This window comes from Henckelia pumila, unplaced genomic scaffold (assembly GCF_033568475.1).
Source record: "Henckelia pumila isolate YLH828 unplaced genomic scaffold, ASM3356847v2 CTG_19:::fragment_3, whole genome shotgun sequence".
Taxonomy (NCBI): domain Eukaryota; kingdom Viridiplantae; phylum Streptophyta; class Magnoliopsida; order Lamiales; family Gesneriaceae; genus Henckelia; species Henckelia pumila.
The window spans coordinates 1,959,876-1,981,153 of NW_027331777.1; the positions used below are offsets into that span (position 1 = coordinate 1,959,876).

Below are 21,278 nucleotides of genomic sequence, written 5' to 3' on the forward strand. Positions count from 1 at the left end.
TGTTATAAGTCTACTAGAAAACTTTTAGATGATATATTTTGATATCTTTTGCGTTATCTTTTATTATTTTGTAGTTGTATTATAAATACAACATATACATTCATTATTGAATAGATTATTGAAGTTATTAAATTATTGATTTTTATCATTTCTTAAAATTCTTTCTAAAATTTTATTGAAGTTTTTGCTTTGTCAAAAATCAAACTTATCAAAGTTTAATTACTTTGTAGTGTTTGTCAAGTGATTATCTTCGTGGATTGTCAGAAACAAATTTTCTGAAGGTTCCGTTGTGATTAATTATTTTCTTCTCATGATTATCTGTTGCTAATTTCAAGTAAATTAGAGGTGGATATCCGAAAACTTAATTGTTCAAAAGATTGGGACAACATTAAAGAATCGTTTTGCTATTGAATTGAGGATACGATTCGTTTATAATCGTGTTTGTTTTTATGCATCCAAAATTCGCATCACTTGGGTCCTCCTAAACAACATCATATGCCAAGAGGCCAGCTCATGCACTTGGATCAACTCGAACCCCTGCTCCCGAGGTCGGGCGAATCGTCATAGTGCCTTATCACGCAACATCACACTTCCTCCAGCTCGAGACCTTGAGACGTAGGCCAAGTCCAATGCTCGGTTTATCCAACCTGGCTGTCCTTGCCCCATATCAAGACTTATGGAGGTCGACCTAGCCAAAACACAAATCTTTCCAATGTCATTTTTAAAAAAAAAAAAAAAAAAAAAGTTGGGTTTATTTTAATGACATGTTTAAAAGGGATAACTCAATATAATTAAAGTTAATATTAAGATTATAGTAAAAATGAATGATTTTAACATAATAATTAAAATAATAATAGGACACGTGTCACCTAATAAATAGGTTTCACTTTTCCCCCAAAATCATGCCTCCCCACTAAATACCAACATTTTCCGATTCCCTTTCTTCAAACAAACAGCTGCCGCTGTGAGTTACTCAAAACAAGAAACAGGAAATCAAAGCTGGCAATGGCGGGGCGATTGCGATCGGCGCTTCCTCTCCTCCGTAGAACCCTAACCACCGACGCCCAGAAAGCGTTCGTCTGCCCTACCTTCGCTAACGCTGAGGTATTGCCGATAATTGGTCTTATTACATGAAGAAATGGTGCGATTTGTTTTATTTTCTTATTTCCCGATCTCGATCTGCTCGGAAGGATTAAGTAGACCTTAGATTTAGTGTTTCACGTCAAATTTTTACGACCCTAGATAAGTGGGTTTGCTTCTGTTCAGTTGTTGGTTGTTATTTATTGCAGTTTTCGAGGAACTATGCAACGACCTCTCCTGTGAAGGAGCAGAAAGTCAAGGTAATGATAATTTTTTTGGATGCTTATTTCGAATACATGTAATTAGAAATTACACTTATTTTCACAGGAAATAATGATGAAACTTTCACGAGCTTAGATTATTTAATTTAATTGAGTTATCTAAGCTCAAGGTTGCCCTGAATACATTTTTATTCTTAAAGTTTTTTTTAGCCTTGAGTCGTTGTAGTTTGCGACCAGTATTATGATATGACGGTTCTTCTTTATTTCATCTAAAGTAGGCTCTGCATCCATCTAACTTTCGTGCTTGTTTTTTATGAACAGTGTTACACATTTTTTTAATCATGTAGTTCTTCCACAGAACTAATATTTAACTCAAAACTTTACTGAGGAATAAAGTTAGTTTCTGAACTCAAACTCCTTAAGATAATAAGATCCATACCATACCGTACAATTTTGCTTACCTGATTGCCTAATATCGGAAATTTAGTCCTTGAAAAATTTATTCTTATATTGACTTGTTTTTATTCATGTATGTGTGATTTATGATGTGTATGTGTCAGTCGTGATTGATGATTTGGTAGGGCGTTGAGTTATTGATTTTCCCTTGCCCCATTTCAACACCTTTTTTTCTAACGTAAAAGTTTTGAAGAAGTTCATAAAAAATGCTGCTGAGAAGTTTCTTGCTTTCCTGATAATTCCCCCCTCCCTCCCTTCCTTTTTGTATTGTGTTTAGGTACCCTTTGCAATGTATGGTGTCTCAGGAAACTATGCTTCGGCATTGTACCTTGCTGCTGTTAAAGCTAATGTTCTGGACAAGGTTGAATCTGAGCTTCTTGTTCTTATCGAGGCTTCAAAGAAAAGCCCCAAATTTTCTCAATTCATGAAAGATCTATCTGTGACTGCGGATATCAGAGTGAAGGCCGTAAAGGATATTGGTACTCAGGCTAAGTTTGAGGACATAACAAAGAACTTTTTGGGTATGTGCTTTTGCAAATGAGTACATTGTATTTCGGAATGATTTGTTGTCGTTATGATAGCATGCACCTGAAAATGTTGATCATTATGAGAGATTTCTTTTGCCTTGCCCTTGATCTGGAAGTGGTTTGTTGGCTCTCTTATACGTAATACAAGCGCTGAAGTCAAATGTCTATGATTTTGTTGTTGCAATACAGTACATATCATCAAATGCATCTAGAGATGAGGGTTATATCACTTTTGTATGGCATGCTAATGTTGAGGACCTTTTGAAATCGCCACACAGTAAGAGTGTGTAACGATGTTGTTCATTAGCTTTGAGATATGAGAGTCATTCCTCTTACTTTCGACTGTACAGAGCTTCAGTATTTATGTTCTCTTAACCAGTTTTTTAGCTCCGTCCTTGTTTCTTTGCTGTAAAAGGCTATTTTCTCCTTTATGACTTCATTTGTCTAAGTGGAAACCAGATACTTGAGGTGGGTCTTGTAATTAGTACTATGCAGTAATCAATATCATGAATTAGCAATTCTTTTAAAAATAATTAAACTATTTAGCACTAAATTTCCTTGTGGTTCTCTAACTCAGAGATTTGATGCATTTGAAACTTGCTGGAACTATATGCAATTGCTACTCTCTTTTGTACCAATTAGGTTTCTTTTCATCACGTATTAGTTACGAAGCAACTTTGTGTTTTATGGGTTTGCTTATCTGCGGTCTCATACCATGTTGGATTTGCTTATCTGCGGTCTCATACCATGTAAGACAAAGTTATACTTAAAATTTCATTATAAGCTGAAAATTGCAGAGGCTAAGATATTTGAATTTTTAAGAAATTCTTAGCATACAAGTTGTTTATCTTTTTTTTCATTAGTTTTTTTTCACGTGTAAACATTTCACTCAACTACTAGGACCAGCAATAGAAATAAGCACATGTACACCATCATTATCTACTCAGAAGAAACTAAGACTCAATCTGCAAGTATCTCCTTTGTCATTCATCTAATTCCTACTGCTTTGACATGAACAAAATCTTGACAAGTTAATGCCACCTTGGGGCTTGAGACCTCTTATTTTATTTTCCAGTCGACCATCCGTCCGATCGTCTTTCTTATCACATTATCTACTTGTATCATCTATGTGCATATACAACATGTCTTATGCCATTTGGTTGTACCAGCTGTTGTTGCCGAATCAGGGAGGTTGGGACACATAGAACGGATAGCCCAGCGATTCTCAGAGCTGACCATGGCACATAGAGGGGAAGTTAAAGCTACTGTAACCTCTGTTATTGTAAGTTCATCGTTTGGAATGTTACTTTAGGTATACCAATATTTTCTACTTTTGCAAATAATGCCCCTCACTGTCCTGGTACTGGATTTGTGCTTGTGCAGCATCTATAAACATCCTAATCATGAGACATGTCTTCATAATTACCGTGCAGGGGGTAGAAAAAATATTCATGCTTATATGGTGTGTTGCGTATTATCATATGCTATTTATTTCTATATAAAATATATGGGATTAGAAGAACATCTTTCACTCACCAAAAATGTCCTGCCAATTACCACAAGAAAATTATCTATTATTATCATATACTAAGCATCAAGAATCGGGAGATATTATATATAATCTTCATTTAAAAAATATGTTATATGAATTATATTTTGTTGTTTTATAAGTCGAGTTATCGATGTTTTTATGACAATTCATTCTGTACATGCAGTGCATCTGTTTTGTCTTCTAATATATTTGTATTTGACATTAAGAGTCCAAATATTTAGCAATGTTTATGCAAATTTTAGCTTGGCAACTATGAATCCTGAGTGTGTGTGCCATAAGAAAAGTTATGGTTGTTGGTCTTTTATTCATCATCTTTTTTACTCACGACCTGTTCTTGTATGGCCAGGCTCTACCTCCAGAGGAGGAGAAAGAATTGAAGGAAACATTGCAGGATATACTTGGACAAGGAAAGAAAGTTAAGCTTGAACAGAAGGTATGTGCTTTTAGTCATTTCTTATTCCCAAAACACACACACTCAACTGTTGGAGATTTTGTCTCCATAGAAGATGATGTATCCACAATTTTATTGGTCGATCTGCAGATTGACACCAGCATTCTTGGTGGACTCGTGGTTGAATTCCAGCAAAAAGTTTTCGACATGTCCATAAAGACCAGGGCACTTCAGATGGAGCGCTTCCTACGCCAGCCTATCAACTTGGATGCCCAATAAATGGTTAGAATATGTAAAAGCACATTTTGATGGATGTTCCCAATCAATTAACCTAAATATTCGGAGATGTGGCACCAATTGTCGTTTTGGTGGTGTGGTGATTGATCATGAACTTATTTGACGCTCACAATGTGTTGTCCGGTGCTTGCAAATAAAAGCTACTCGTTTTTTTATTTGTTTGATTCATGCACAACTTTTTGAATTCCGTCCTCGTGTTAGAGGAATTTTTAAGGAATTTTTTTTAACAAAAATTTCCCACTCGTCATATGATAATCGTTTCCAGGGATTCTCAACACACTTGATAGACTTAGGCACCACAAAGAGGGCATAAATATGTAATGACAATTCTGCGATGCACTTGCATTTAAGAGCATTCTGTCATCCTTCAATTGTCCGGTGAAGGGTGTTCGACTACACCAGAATGTTTTTTTTTGCTATTACAATAATGTGAAATTTATAATTTATTATCGGTGGGTAATTTGCTTTCACTTCTCTTGTATTTTTTAGATTCGGTATTTACCTCCTTTTCATGTTATGATTTTTACACTTGACAAAAAAAAAACAAATTTGACAAGAGAGACAAGTGTCAAATGCATAAAATGACCCTTGATAAGAAAAATGTCAAGTAGATATTTTCCCAATCCTAATAGTTAGCGTTAAAGAATTCAATACAAATACATCTTTAATATTTTCGTATATAGCTTTTCATGAAACTTTGACCTTAAAAATTAGCAACTTAACGATATGGAAAAAATTATACAATAGAGAAATGAAAACTGATTTAATCAACATCTAAATGTATGAATATTCTGCTAAATATACAAAAGCAAATAAAAATGACTTGCAATCAGGGCATGCGCTTCATTGCATTTTGCTGGGCCTACAGTGTGTCGGGAGTACATAATTTAATCACCTCAACATCTAAATATATGAATATTATGCTAAATAGAATCGACTCTGAAACTTTGAAGGAGATTACTGGAAGCTCAACAGAGGGAAGTAATATACTAAACATGTTAAAACTATGGATATATCATCTCTTCTCTGACGGAATATGGAGGAGGTAACCGTGACTTGGAATTAGCAAAAGTATCCGAATAGCACAGCGGCGTCTCTGTAAGAGGTGAATCTAATACATAATCAGGAATAGCAACCAGCGTCTCCTCGAAAAATGATTTCATCGTCTGCAAGATGACAAAGATTGATTCAATGGACACCACGAACCATGTAATCGAGGCAGCAGATGCAGGAATCAAAGAATAAATAACAAGTAATACAGTGTCTCGGTTAAAGAGGTTCATAAACCGTGCAAGGAAATTGAGACATAGAATGCAGTTGAACTTAAATAACCAAGAGAGTTCTGCTGCTGTCCTCGTAGTGCAAATAAAAGCCATGTTATAAAACTTTAAAATAGAAGTAATGAAAATTATAAGCATCATATTTTTGAAAATGTGATGACTTACAGTGAATTTCAGAAAAGCGGCATCAGCTTTGCGCTTCCATACAGCGTTTCCAGGCGCTGAGTGGAAAAAACCAAGGAAAGGCTGCATGTATTTTAAGCTATTGTCAAATGAGCAATGAACATGCCAAACTAACATGTATACATTACTCTTTATAGAATATTTACTTATTCATATAATCAAGAAGGCAATCGGACTAAAGATGGTGGATGAGATAGCAAATAAATTTTTATTTTTTTCCTTTTCAAATCTCCAGGAAGGAAGGAGGGAAGCAATAAGAATGAAGGGACGACAAGTTAACGTACTTTCATAACTTCCCGAGGATTTGGTTTAGGATCATAAGTTCGCAAGACTGAATCACCATAACTCAGGTATTTTTCCAGAACCTACAGAAAAATGAGCAGACACGGATAAGGACTATGTGTTTACGCAAACTATAGCAAATGAAATAAACAGGTCAACCTGTCGCTGAGTTATATTGCTTGGAGGTGCGCCATAAATTGCACTGTCAACATGTGCCAAAACATTCCATGGACTGGAAAAAAGTTCATCTTTCAGTCGATATGTCGTAGGAAGTGGAAGGGGAAAACAAAAGCTAATAATTTATGGGAACCATTTGGGATAACGCAAAATTCTATCAAGAGGGTGGTATTGATAAAAACTAGTTCGGTACACGAAATGAATGACACTACGGTACCAAAACTACCCTCAATCTCTATAACTTAAATAATATCATATAAACAAACAGGTTAAACAGTTAAATAAGTTATGTTTACTGCCCCAATTGCAACACTTCATGTGTAATCATTTCACATCTAAAATTTTTACCTAAAATATCGTTAATTATGGAAATTTTAATTATTTTCATAATGCAAAATGTGTATTCCGAAAATGTCGGTAACCAAAATTTTATTTTATTGGGATGTAATTCCTTTCACCTTTTTTTTAAATAAGTTACAATTTTTTATTGATATCTTAACACTAGCATCAATGCCTGTGTTTGATTACCAGTATAATCTAAGACCAGCAGCAAAAACATTCTTGTTTTCCAAATATCTCGTTTGTCTCATCGACTAAAATGAAAAGAAAAAGAACTCTGAATTGCCTGTAACCAGATTTTGCTGCATAGATGCACAAACATATTTACTGATGTAAACTTTGCATCTATGATCCAACGGATACACTTGAATCTAGTCTGTCAACCAAATGTTTTCTATTTAAACTTCACGGCTCAACAAACAAATGTCGCAACTTTGACTGACTGGAGACGCACGCTATCTAATCAAACTTCTCCAGTGCTATCATTCATAAGGATTAAAAGCTGAAGAATGAGCTGGCACCCCACCCCAAACATGAATGACAAAAACTTGAACTGGCAGATCAATGAGATGTACATAATAAAAACAGTGCAAAAACAAAGGAACTCATATAAATCACATATAATGCATACTTATTGTAGGCTGCACGTCCAAGCATGACTCCATGGGCTCCTTCCTTTCGTGCTGCAATCACCTAAAATTTTAACTATCAATAAAAATGGAAGACGGGGGTGCAGGTTTACATCCTCTAATAATAAGCTTCACATATATAACCTTAACGAGTTCCATCTTTCCAACTTAACTGATGGATAACACCATCAATTATTTTAAGCCGTTTGATACTTCTTTAAAGTTGCATGATATGGGCTATCTCAACAACATTTCTGATGCATGTAATAACTCTAGTTTGTCTGATTCTTTATCTCTAAAATTATTATATACAATTAATTATTATTGTTGTATTTTCAAACAACTATCTTCTTCAATTTATCATCTAGTTCTGGGTAGGGTCTAGTAGTTAGCCTCAGATATATAATTCAAAACAAACTTGTCTAAGATATATAATTCAAAACAAACTTGTCTAAAAACTCATTCCTCAGCCCACTGAAACCACAAATGTCATTCAATGGAGAATTTTAGGAATTCTTTCAGGAAAAGAAGTAAAGATGTTGTCAAGGCCTTCAAGGTATATGTAATCTAGCCTGGGGAGCACTCACTGAGTCAGCTTCAAATTGCGACACAATTGTTGTTAATATCTTAAAATGAATGATTTCAAAACAAGTAAGCTCCAAGTTGTTTTGCTGCTAAATCACACAACCTACTCCATTTCGAAGTCCTGCGCTGTATAATAATTTCACTACAAATTACTGTGAATAATTAAATTAGTTAGTTCTAATGTCAATCTTTAAAACATAACATTATTATGATTGATTATCTTCATAAGCATACTCCACTAATAACAATGTTCTATTGGAAATCATCCAAAATTAAAGCTAAGAAAGAACCGAATTGCTTCAGTTCTAGAGAATCATGGAATGCCTTCCAGCACAAAACTTATAAAAGATACAGTTACTTTTGTCAAGGTTGGCACAATTTCGATTTCATTTTAATGCTCATAATATAATACCATGGATATATGCAGCAAAAATTCTTTTAATTCTTGGATTGAAAATTGATCCACTAAACAAGGATTTCGAGAAAAGAAAAGAGAAATAAACAAAAGATGTGGTGGAAAGAATAAAAACCATTCCACATGAACCAGGCACAAATAAAGATCATTCTTCAGGGATAAAACTTGCTTACATACCACAAAACTATTAAGGTATCAAAATTTCATTTTGTAACACCGTTTATTATGTTAGGTGATTAAGTGAAAGAAATTTTACCTCACTTATGGTATTTATGCCTCCATTAAGAGTAAACTGCAAGTCTGGAAAGTCCCGGACAAGAGCATAGTAGTACTCATATCTGCATATTTTGAGCCAAACAAATGTAAATGACAAAATAAATCAATAAACTCATTTAGAAAGGGGGGGAAAAACTAATCGATCGCAGATGAAAATGTCATTTGAATAAGGCAAATCAAAGAGATGACAACAGATATGTGATATCCTAAATACATACTTCAAGGGAGGGATAGATCTATTTTCTTTGGGGGTGATTCCATTAAGCAATGCCTTTCTGGAGTGTATTATGAAATGCTTTGTTGGTGATTGAGATGAGACCTTATATATGAAATCACCTGCGGAAGAAAGAAAATGGTCAATCGCGTGGAATAAACCCGACCAAGTTTTGAACATGGGATCCTAGATAAGATGCGGAATGAGTAATCATAAGAATCAAGTCAATCTAGGGCATAAAAATTAATAAAAATGTGGCGTTCTTTGAAACCTAAAAGCAAAATAGCCATTTTTCAGATAAATCGAAAGTGAAGACCTGGATTATTGATTTAACAACACAAGAACATGGTTAGATTATCCAATCCTTGCTGCAAGATTATGTCAAATATGACGAGGGGGCATTTATTGTAGGCATCACAAGTCTACGTGCTTAAAACTAGTATGATTGACTAAATGAAAGGGGAAGACTAAAAGACAACAAAAAGAATTGCCGTAAAGAGTAATTAGCAGGCACATCCAGGAACTCGTAAATCTGTACATATTGCCACAACCCATACAAGAAGGGGTATTCAGAAGTCACGGGTAAACAATAAGCTCACTGGTTGGTATTTCGACCACATTCAACTTGGGTTTATGTCCGAACGGGTGGCAACAGAGATTGGTAACTTCATCGGAAGGTTCACAGAAGCAGATACTAACAATTTTATTGGGATATGGAGGGAATACATGCGGATTCGAGTCTCAATAGACATTAGATGCCCGATAAAGAGGAGGATGAAGTTACAGAAAATAGGAGAAGAATGGAGCTGGGTAAATTTCAAGTATGAAAAATTACCTACATTCTGTTTTTTCTGTGGAATCATTGGCCATTCCGAAAAGTTCTGTGAAAAATTCTTCAATTTTCCAGACAAATCAGTTGAAAAATTCTATGGGACTTGGCTTCGTGCACCTACTCGTCGTGCTACTCCTGGTATTGGTGCAAGATGGTTACGCCCGGATAATGTTTCAGAGAATTCAGGAGGCTCATCCGGCGATGGTGAAGATCGGAGTATGGTCTTGGCGGGCCCATACCAATCAAATCTTTCAAACCTCCATGATCAAATCATGAAGTATGGTGAAGATACAGAAGCTACAGAAAGTATGGGGGACACAGTTAGCACTTACGTGGTTGCTTCTAATCCACATGATCTGGAAAGTATCATCATAACTGATCAAAAACGTCGCCGAGTCGAGGACCCACACGGAAAGGGCCAAACCACTATTGGGCCAGTTGAAACGCAAGTGGATAAATCCCTTTCCATTCCAAAAAACTTTTTGAAGGCGGGCTCTAGATCCCAGGCCCGCCCAAACCAATGAGCACCATCAGTTGGAACTGTCGTGGGCTTGGCAACCCACGTACAGTTCAAGAGATCTTGGGCTTCACGTCCAAGTTTAAGCCTAATTTTATTTTTCTTATGGAGGTCAAGACCTCCCGTAGCTATGTTGAATCTATAAAATAGAAGTTGAATTTTGAAGGCCTTTTCTTCGTTCCTGGCCACAACAACGGCGGAGGCCTTGCCTTATTTTGGAAACATAAGCATATGGCAAAACTCCTTGCTTTCTCTTCTAATTTCATTGATGTTGAAGTCTCTATTCCGGGTATGATGGTTTGGCGTTTGACGGGTTTTTATGGTTTTCCAGAGCGCAATAGACGTAACCAATCTTGGAATATGCTGCGAATGCTTTCTCAAAGGTCAGCTCTTCCTTGGTGTTGTATAGGTGATTTTAATGATCTTATCTCTCAGTCTGAGAAAAGAGGACGACTTTTGCATCCAACAAACCTTATCAATGGTTTTCGAGAAGCTGTAGTTGATAGTGGATTTGTTGACTTGGGTATGAAGGGCCACTGGTTTACATGGGAAAGAAGCCGAGGTACAAATTCGTTTGTTGAAGAAAGGTTAGATCGGGCCATGGCTACTAATCAGTGGTTGGATGTTTTTAGGATGGCTGAGGTTTGTAACTTGGAGGTAGTCTCTTCTGATCACAGTGCAATCTTTTTAAATATCTATTCCAATGTTATTGGTAAGAGAAGACGATTTCTCTTTGAGAACGCCTGGCTCATTGAATCAGAATGCAAATCAGTGGTACATCATAGTTGGATGATTGGTGATGAAGGAAATATCCAACATCGCATTGCAACTTGTGGTACGCATCTTAAAAAATGGGGAGACAAAGTGAATTTCCGCTTTAGAAAGGTCATATCTCACTGTAGAGAACAACTTCGTATTCTGAAGCGTCATCGATGTACCTCGGTTGACGATGATCGTATTGAGCACATTAAACAGAATCTATCTTCCCTACTGGCCCAAGAAGAAGTTTTCTGGAAGCAACGAGCCAAGATATTTTGGCTACAAGCTGGTGATAACAACTTAAAGCTCTTCCATAATTATGCATCACGCAAAAGGAAGAACCTGATCATGGAACTAAAAGACAATCTCGGGATCCCTCGCTTCTGGGGACAAGGTATGGAGGATCTTATTATGAATTATTTTCAGAATCTTTATTCCACAAATGGCTATATTGATAATCACATTATATCACAAGTTCCAAGACGGATTAGTGATCATCAAAATCACATACTTACCCGCCCCTATGAAGATCAGGAAGTATGGGCCGCGCTTCGCTCTATGAACAAAGACAAATCACCTGGTCCCGACGGTATGAACCCTGGGTTCTACCAACACTTTTGGGAAATCACAGGGCCTCATGTCACAACAGCTTGCCTGGACCTGCCGGATGGTATCAATGACACCTTGATTGCTCTAATCCCAAAGAAGAAACGCCCTGAATATCTATCTGATATCCGCCCTATTTCCTTATGCAATGTCATATACAAGATAGTGGCCAAGATGATTGCTAATCGTCTCAAAGGAGTGCTCAATTCTATCATTTCTCCCTCTCAAGGTGCTTTTATCCCAGGCAGACACATCACTGATAATGTTCTCATTGCCTTCGAACTTGGTCATTACTTAAAGCGGAAATCCCAAGGCAAGAATGGAGTTGCAGCTCTTAAACTAGACATGTCGAAAGCATTTGATCGTGTTGAATGGCCTTTTCTAAAACATATGCTCCTTCGTCTGGGCTTTAATTCACAGTGGGTTGAACTAGTTATGAAGTGTGTATCTTCGGTGCGTTATACGGTTGTGCATAATGGCCACGAGATAGGGCCAATTATACCACAACGTGGACTTCGTCAAGGGGATCCTCTATCCCCCCATCTCTTTCTGATTTGTATGGAAGGGCTTTCAGCTCTTTTGCATGCAGAAACGAGGCGAGGAAATATTCATGGTATTCAAGTAGCCCGCAACGCCCCAAAAATCTCACATCTCTTTTTCGCGGATGATAGCTTCTTATTCTTCCGGGCAACAACGGATGAATGTGCTACTGTCAAACAATGTCTCGGGACTTTTGAGATCGCATCTGGGCAGACTGTAAACTTCTCCAAATCTTCCATTACTTTCAGCCCTAATCTTTCAAATGAACAAAAATACTTGATGCGAGAAATCCTTGAAGTGAACTACACTACAAACCATGGGGATTACCTAGGTCTCCCATCAATGGTAGGCAGAAAGAAATCGGAAGTTTTTGCTTTCTTAAAGGAAAAAGCCTGGAAAAGAATGAAAGGGTGGAGGAATAAATGGCTTTCTAGAGCTGGCAAGGAAATTCTCCTCAAGGCAGTAGTTCAAGCCCTCCCCACTTATGTGATGAGTGTGTTTCTTCTCCCGCTTACGCTTTGTTCCGAGTTAGAACGTATGATGAACTCCTATTGGTGGGGAAAATCAGGAACGGCCAGAGGCGGGATAAAATGGCTTAGCTGGGATAAGCTTTCGAAGAGCAAGGCAGAGGGTGGCTTGGGATTTCGTAAGATTCACGAATATAATATGGCCCTTCTATCGAAACAAAGTTGGAAGCTTGTCACAGATCAAAACTCTTTACTTGCCCAAATCTTCAGAGCTCGTTACTACCCTTCTTCTAACTTCATGGAAGCTAAAATTGGGTCTAACCCAAGCTATGTTTGGCGAAGCTTTTTGGCAACTCAAAATCTTATTCGCCGAGGTGCTCGACGTCGTATCGGTTCCGGAAACCAAACTCTCATCTAGGGAACACCATGGCTTCCTGATCCAATTAATCCATTTATATCATCAGTATGTCCCCCAGAGTTACACCATGCCTCAGTTAGTGCTTTGAGGATGTCACATACAGGAGACTGGGATTTGGATATATTGAATGATCTATTCGAGAAGAGAGACAAGAGATTAATTCTATCAACTCCTCTGAGCATTCACAACACTGAAGACAGATGGATATGGGGTCTCGACAACAAAGGTCTTTACTCAGTGAAAAGTGGGTATAAAATGTTGTCTTCCTCCCAAGGAACAACTTCTTCGAGAAATGAGATAAACTGGCTTCTGATTTGGCAACTAAAGATCCCTCCAAAAGTTCGCAACTTCCTTTGGAGAACATTATCTCGATGCCTATCAACTAGAATGACTTTAAGGGGCAGACGAATCGAGACTCAGATATGGTGCCCTTTTTGCAATCATGACCCTGAAACAGATATCCATGTGCTTGTTCAGTGCCCCTTTGCCCGCAATGTTTGGTGCCTCACCCCTATTGGCAGCAATGTGGGAACTACAACATCCTTCAGTGATTGGTGGAATCTCTTGATCAAATATCACTCACCTTCTGATATTGCTAGCGCTGCTATGATTCTTTGGAATATCTGGAACGCTAGAAATGATGTGGTTTGGAACATGAAGCAAAAACCACCTAATCTTGTCTTTCATTCAGCAACAGATTCACATAACCAATGGTTGCTGAATGATAGTTCCTCAAATTCTCCTGCTCAAAAGCCACAACCAGTTTGGTCCAGTCCTCCGATAAACTTCTTAAAATGCAATGTGGATGCAGCTATTTTCAAAGATCCTCCTCGTATGGGCTATGGATGCATAATTCGTGATTCATCTGGAGTAGTTATAAATGCTATAAAAGGTTGTCTTCTAGGTAACTTTCCTTCATCTACGGCAGAAGCTATTGGTGTTCGAGAGGCTCTCAGCTGGCTTAAAGAGCTTAATTTCTCTAATGTAATGATCGAATCCGACGCGCTTTTAGTAACTCTTCTGAAGCGGACGTCTCTAGTTTGGGCCTTTTACTTGAAGATTGTAGATCCTTAGCATCGGAACTGTCATCTTGTTCTTTATCTTTTGTTTATAGATCAGCGAACCAAGCGGCTCATAGTTTAGCTAGATCGGCTGGTTCCTTGTCTGATCGGGTTAGACAGGTTCTTAACCCGTCTCCCAACGTAATTTATTTCCTTTGATTATATGATATTTCCTTTCGAAAAAAAAAAAGTGAATAAATGTGATTTTGACAATTTAAAACAAAGCTAAAATTGTTGAAAACCAATCAGTCCAAACAAACATATTCCAAGTATTCCTAGATGGACAAAACAGAGTCTAGTTATGTGTACATCAGTAACTGGAATGTATGAACAGCAATCCCATAACCCTATCTTGGAAGCCAGGGAAAATTAAAAGACAAGAACAATTATTATCATTATTATTTTGAGTCAAGAACAAGTCTAAATTTGAATGTCTGTAAGAAGGCAGCGTAAGAACTTACACAGTTCATTATACGAATCATGGTCATCAACACCAATTCGGCATTTCACACTTACAGGAACATTTGTGTTAGCAGCAATGACTGACATAGCATTGGCAACAAACTTCCCTTGTAAAGGACAAGATGAGTAAATCAAAACTCATTCTGAAACTGTACCATCTTATATAAATCAAGCAACACTATACACACCTTTGGATCAAGCATAAGACGCACCCCAAAGCACCCTTTTCCAGCAACCCTTGAGCTAGGGCATCCGCAGCTGTGAAGCAAGTGTCTCACCAGATTAAAAGAATAAAATAAAATAGTAGACATAGAAAGGAAGCTAAGATCTAAGGAACTTACTTGAGATTAATCTCATCATATCCATAAGAATTTGCAAGTTGAGTTGCCTTAGCAAGGTTATCCAAATCATTTCCGCCAATTTGGAGCGTTATAGGATGTTGCTCAGGACCAAATGCCAAGAACCTGTCCTGGAATTTATACAAAAATCAAGGACATCAGATAACACAATAACGTGAACATATAAGACACATGGCAAACTGATTGCACAAGATACACCACTTCAAGTTAAAAAGCATCCAGCCGCATTCATAAGAAATATTACGCATGCACATAGTTAAGAGTATGGATGTAATGTGAACAACTAATGCTAAAGTTTCAATCAATTCCTGCCAATTTCAACGCCAGGAGATTAAGAAAACATCAAGTATAAAATGAAAAAATAAGTCATTCAATAATTCAAAAAGAGACAACATACATCGTCTGAAAACATATACGAGTTTCTCATCTGGCTTCTTTATCAGAAGTGAGAATAGTTTTTGGCCTTCAACTTACAGTTTAGACATGATTTTTATCTTAAATTAATTTTCTAGCACATTGAACATGATAAATATCACCCCATTACATAATGGCATTATACTATGTCATACAATAAGAAGCAAGTTACCAATTTGAGAAATCACTAATTCCTTCTGAGAAGTTTCTGTGTAAACCACACAAATTAGCGTCCCATTTCTTTTTCCCACAATTATTTCAGAAGATAATAACAAACCATATTTCTTTTCTCTTTCTCCTAAGACAGGGCCTAGAACCCAGTCTGATCCTCAATTGCCAGCAAGTACAGATCTCAAGAAATGTACTAGATATCTTTAAATTTAATTAGAAATAGATATTTTATATGCCATCAGATTTTGAAGAATAAGAATTTTAACATCAAGTGTGGTGTCATAATATTTGATATCAGGAATGCATTTAACCTTTTATCCACATCTTGAATTCAAACCTAAACAAACTAGAAGAAAAACAGTTGGTGCTCATTTCAAATTTTGTCAACTACAGAGACACATCGAGAAGCGAGGTACATGCATGCATACTTAGCATTTATGGAACTATGGGAAGTTCAAAACAGTAGATTGTGAAAACAAAAGGAACAAAACCAGTTTAACAAGCTTTCTGCGCATTTCTGCATTCAAAACTTCTTGCAAACATCGGAATCAATCTTGTTTCACAATGTATGCCTAACCCAAACTGCTACATTTCCAAATTTGTCCACAATAATCCCAGTACATTAAAAGAAATAGTGACCCCTGAGCATCATAACGATTATGTAAAACAGCATCTCATATATTCCTAGTTCCTGAAACTTTTCTTAGGCTGCGAAAGTAATGGATCTGTATGCTTGGCTTTGCTAGTGGACGTTTGTTTACTCGAAAGTGTAGCAGCTAGTTGTTTTAGTCCACTTTTATAATCAACTTTCAACATTTTCAAATTCAATTTTCTCTAACAATCTCAGGGTTTCTTCCTTGAAACCATGCATCATCAAAAAAATTCGAAAAATCGCTCACGACAAGAAAGAATCAAATAACAAGCCTCGTACCAACATCCTATAATTTCTTGCCTAACACACTTTCAAAAATGTTTTGAAATTTTTGAGTTGATACAAAACCTATCCAACTACCTCTGTAGTTGATATACAATACATTTTCCTTATAATGGACACAAAAAATGAAAGAGAAACAATTTCCTGAAATAATTACCAAATCCCCCTTCTGAAATACTATGGTTTCCGCAGCAATCATTTCGGTGTACAGCCATGCATGTTTCGATAAGAGGCGGGCCAAAGTTCGGTAGTAGTTGTTTGTGCATTCCATCATCGGAGCAACACTGGATATCAAATAGAACAGTCGATACATTACAAAAATCCAACCACACCTACTAAAAAATAAACATAATTGAAAACTCAAAAGAAAACCACCTGAACCATGGGGGAGGGTACCGAGCAGCAACCATTATAGACTCTCTATGACTCGGGTGCTTATGATGATAGAATTGAAATGTACTTCTTTGATTTCAACGAGATTCAGTAAATTAAGTTTGATGACAATATGGCATTGCATTCCAGCCTCCAGGAAAGCAGAACGAACAGGAGTTAAAGAACCAAACAATTGTGTCTGGCAGACAATGCCACCCTTTACTTGATGCTGCCTGCTGTTTAGTATACCTACATATTTTAATCAAAACTAAAATGACACAAGAGGATGCGAATCTTGACCATGTAAGATATTATCAGAAAAAACATGGTATATACGACTGCTGATCTAATTGATACCAACAAACTATTGAGATAGACAAATCAGTAGAGAACCAAGACGCGAGTCTTGCCTAATTGAATCCATCAAATAAAAGGTTGCCTTACGATAGGATGATAAGTGGTGCAAATGAAAAAAGAGGACATTTTGGACTGGCTAACGATTTTATGACCCCACTAAATAGAAACACTCTAGCTATATCACTGCCACATAGATGCTTCAACCCATCAAACCCACTCTACTTTAGCTACATATCAACTCTGCACCAAATATGTGTCTACGAGTGGTGGAGCAAGGCCATTCTCTCTTAAACTATCCTTAACCTATGCACCATTTTCATATACAACACATGCATGTATTTAAAAATAAAAAAAAAAAAATAGTTAGTTGCTAAATAAGAGATTAGCACTAACTGTTAGTTGGAATTAGAATCGAAAAAGACATCATAAAAAATCTATTTTTGTATCAATTAGAAAGCATTGTATGAAATCAAAAGATTCTTTCCCCCAATCTCTTCTCTAGTTCTCCCTCTCCAGTCTCCACAACTTCTCAAATCTATAGGTTGAGCCAAACTGGAATTCGTTCTGTAAGAATTTGAGTTCCTATCATGGATCTCACTTCAATAAATTTTCCTATTTATGACTCCAGTACTGTATCTACCTCACCTCCATAGCATTCTTTATCTCAAGCAATCTCACCCCACTTTCAACATCTTCAAATTCATCAACAACAATGCATACCACCCAGATCCCAAAACAGGGTAAGAAGTGAAAGAAAGAATCTTGAACTTAAACCCAGCTACAGACTACGGACAGAAGCCCAAAAACTGGAGGCTGTATGAATCTCATTCGACAAGAATCGAAACGTGGATAAAGGATCCTTTTTCTTGGTTGGTTGGCGAAAATTCAAAGTAAACGTAAAAGAGAGACTTACGTCGGAAATTTAGCGGGATTCGTTGGGGTCGGAGACAGCGGAGCGGCCGCCAAGTTTCAATCTTTGCGCTTCCACGGACCAATTTATGTATGCATGGGGGAATTTCAATTGTACCCTTCAATTTAGGTTAATACCCCTTAACCCCCTAAATTTATTGATATATCAAATTACTCCTTCACTTATTCCACACATTGTTCCACAGTCACTTAATCCCAATTTGTAGTAATATCGATTCATGATTTTAACTTTTATTTATAATAAAACGTATAATTATAATAAAAATATATTATTTATTCAATTTTAATAAAAATTAACACGATTTATTAGAAATATTCAACAATATACTACTTTTAAATTATATAAATGGTACTATTAAAATTATAAAATCTTTCATTTTTCATGAGAAACTATTAATTGTGTAATCACGTTTAAATTGTTTAAACTTATAGATGTGTCTTATTAAATAAATAACATAAAAAATTTATTATATTATAACTACTTATAGTTATAATTTTGTCAATATTTTAAACAAATTGACTAAGTAATATAATCAATATTTTTCTGGGGTAAAATGATATTACAGGGCATAAGTGTGAATTTAGTACCATTTGAGTGGATTCTTGTCAACAAAACAACCTCAAATATATTTTAATAGGAATAACTCTCCTTAAAAAAATAAATAATTTATAATTTCAAAATTAAGATTTAATGATTTTTAACTTTTAAATCGTAATTTTTAAAAATAGAGCGTTTTTGAAATATCATTAATTAATTCTATATACATAAATGTCATATCTATCGCTATTTATTAAGTTTAAAGGTAATAAACACAATACTTATTATATCATTGTCTGGTTTTTGTTTTTTCCTTTTTGTTTTTATTTTTTTTAAATTCATCATTTCAAATTACAATTTAATTCATTTTACTTTTATTTTTAAAATTTATTATCTCAAATTACAGTTTAATCTCTTATTAATTTTTACAATACCATATGACTTTATTTAAATATAATTATTCAAATTATAGTATGACCTATTGACCGTCACTTTCTTTCATCATGATATTATTAATACTTATTTTAATATCGAATTAATAAAAAAAAAAAAAAGAATTTGCATAAACAGGCAGACAAACGGGATAACAAAAGAAAAGATTCCACCATCCATTTTTCTTTATCCCCTCTCGCTCGCTCTGCCTCTCCCCACACAACCAACGATGGTTACTTTAAGCTTCCATCCCGCAAGAATCAAACACCCAATTCACGCACTCAATTCCTTCACTAAGGCCTCATTTTATCATCTCTGCACAAAGAAGCTGCCCCACCAAAGAATCTTGAAGAATCGCCGTATCCCACCCTGTTTTTCAGTCTCTGAAAGTTCGGTTTCTTCCACCCCTTTGCAGACCGAAAGCGGGGAAACTCTTGTTGAAGATGATTCAGAAGACCCAACGGCAGAAGTGTGTTATTTCGACCCCGGAACTGATCCGGGGAGCATCAAGGAGTGGCAGGTGGATTTCTGCTCCAGGCCGATTCTTGATATAAGGGGGAAAAAGGTTTGGGAGCTTGTAGTTTGCGATGAATCGCTTTCCCTTCAGTACACCAAGTACTTTCCTAACAATGCCATTAACAGTGTCACTCTTAAGAATGCTATAGTTGCTATATGTGATGATTTGGGTGTGCCTTTACCAGAGAAAATTCGGTTTTTCAGGTAATTGTTTGGTTGGTTTTTCATACCTTCTTGATTCCATACCTTGTTTTTCAATTGGTTGTTCTTGTTCTTGAATCAATAATAGGTCGCAGATGCAGACCATTATAACAAGAGCTTGCACCGAGCTTGGTATAAAGCCAATTCCAAGCAAACGGGTGGGTGCATTATATATAATGTTTGAAATTAAGAAAGTTGGTATTTTCAGTTTTTATGATAAGTATGAAGGAAAAGTATGGTATTTGTTAACGTATTTTCAAGTGTTGAAAGTTCTAAAATTTTGCATTTCATTAATTCTTGTGCAAATTAATGTGTTTGTTTCAGTGTTTGTCTCTGGTCCTGTGGCTAGAAGAACGCTATGAAACCGTATATACGCGCCATCCCGGTTTTCAGAAAGGGTTAAAGCCAATTCTTTCACTTGATAATCCTTTCCCAGTACAACTTCCAGAGAATCTGTATGGAGAAAAATGGGCTTTTGTCCAGTTACCTTTTTCAGGTATCAAAAACTTTTCTCCTTGAGCTAATAATTCTATGTTTTAGCATCTTTTGGTTACCATTACAACACTAATCCAGTCTTGTATTCTCAGCTGTTGCAGAAGAGGTGGCATCTCTGCAAAAAAGATTTGCCTTTGGTGCAGGTTTAGATTTGGATCTTCTTGGGATTGAAATAGGCGAAAAGACATTAGTTCCGGGAATCGCTGTGGGATCATCACGAGCTAAACCGTTGGCAGGTTTCAATGCTATGTACAGATTATTCTCAGCATCATGTTGTTTTCCAAGCATTGTATTGATGTTTGCTTTCACTGTTGCAGCATGGATGAATGGTTTAGAAGTATGTTCGGTGGAAGCAGACGCAGCTCGGGCTAGTATAATTCTCTCTGTTGGGATTTCAACCAGGTATGTTTATGCAACATACAAGAAAACACCAGTCACCACACGTGAAGCTGAAGCTTGGGAAGCAGCAAAAAAGACCTGTGAAGGCTTACATTTTCTTGCTATACAAGAGGACTTAGATTCAGACAGCTGCGTTGGGTTTTGGCTATTATTAGACTTGCCACCTTCACCTGTATGATTTTAAAGCTCTACCAAAACCACAAGTAGTTGCTTTGTATTTTGAGAATTTTCTTTTGAGTTGAGCCGAAGAAATATATCTCCCAACTCAAATACAAGTATCTTGTAACTATTTTCTAAAAAAAATTTCAGGCCTTTCATTTGATATACACCAAATTGTCCACCATCGGAGGTCGGAAATAGTGCAAATTATGAATATGATGAGTTTGAACAAATACTTATAAAACATTTTTATAAAAGTATTTTTTAAAAATAAATATATAATTGGACAATTATCCTATAAAAATGTTTTTAGAATTGAAAAGATGTTTGATAAATTTTTTAATAAAAAAAACAAATCTATAATATTTTTAAAAGAAATTGAACGGTCATTCTATTAAATTTTCTTTTATCAACATAAATGTTATAAATCATGAG

General features: G+C 36.2%; 3 protein-coding genes across 5 annotated transcripts; 2 read left to right on the plus strand and 1 right to left on the minus strand.

Annotated features, from left to right (window-relative positions):
• The first annotated feature begins 919 nt into the window (after nt 1-919).
• Nucleotides 920-4,679, plus strand: LOC140870729 (ATP synthase subunit O, mitochondrial). Its single transcript, XM_073273122.1, has 6 exons — nt 920-1,104; nt 1,290-1,340; nt 2,035-2,278; nt 3,454-3,566; nt 4,183-4,269; nt 4,378-4,679. Exons 1-6 carry the CDS (start codon nt 1,006-1,008, stop codon nt 4,504-4,506), a joined length of 723 nt encoding a protein of 240 aa, XP_073129223.1. The 5' UTR covers nt 920-1,005; the 3' UTR covers nt 4,507-4,679.
• A 696-nt stretch (nt 4,680-5,375) lies between these two features.
• On the minus strand, nt 5,376-18,154 carry LOC140870728 (uncharacterized). Of its 3 annotated transcripts, none has more exons than XM_073273119.1 (13): nt 18,087-18,154; nt 16,820-17,065; nt 16,602-16,728; nt 14,908-15,035; nt 14,755-14,824; nt 14,566-14,668; nt 8,909-9,026; nt 8,671-8,752; nt 7,417-7,478; nt 6,429-6,501; nt 6,272-6,352; nt 5,970-6,050; nt 5,376-5,690 (listed from the first exon to the last, which is right to left on the minus strand). In XM_073273119.1, the coding sequence occupies exons 2-13, from the start codon at nt 16,852-16,854 to the stop codon at nt 5,529-5,531; spliced, it is 1,122 nt and encodes a 373-aa protein (XP_073129220.1). In that variant the 5' UTR covers nt 16,855-17,065; nt 18,087-18,154; the 3' UTR covers nt 5,376-5,528. The 3 variants fall into 3 exon arrangements, with proteins under 3 accessions (XP_073129220.1, XP_073129221.1, XP_073129222.1); XM_073273120.1 differs by lacking the exon at nt 18,087-18,154 and adding an exon at nt 17,819-18,042; XM_073273121.1 differs by having other exon boundaries at nt 5,449-5,690; nt 5,970-6,066.
• Nucleotides 18,155-19,234: 1,080 nt separating this feature from the next.
• LOC140870751 (protein TAB2 homolog, chloroplastic) lies at nt 19,235-21,010 on the plus strand. The gene is made up of 5 exons (XM_073273147.1): nt 19,235-19,793; nt 19,879-19,948; nt 20,115-20,286; nt 20,378-20,521; nt 20,603-21,010. The coding sequence occupies exons 1-5, from the start codon at nt 19,303-19,305 to the stop codon at nt 20,860-20,862; spliced, it is 1,137 nt and encodes a 378-aa protein (XP_073129248.1). The 5' UTR covers nt 19,235-19,302; the 3' UTR covers nt 20,863-21,010.
• Nucleotides 21,011-21,278: the final 268 nt, after the last annotated feature.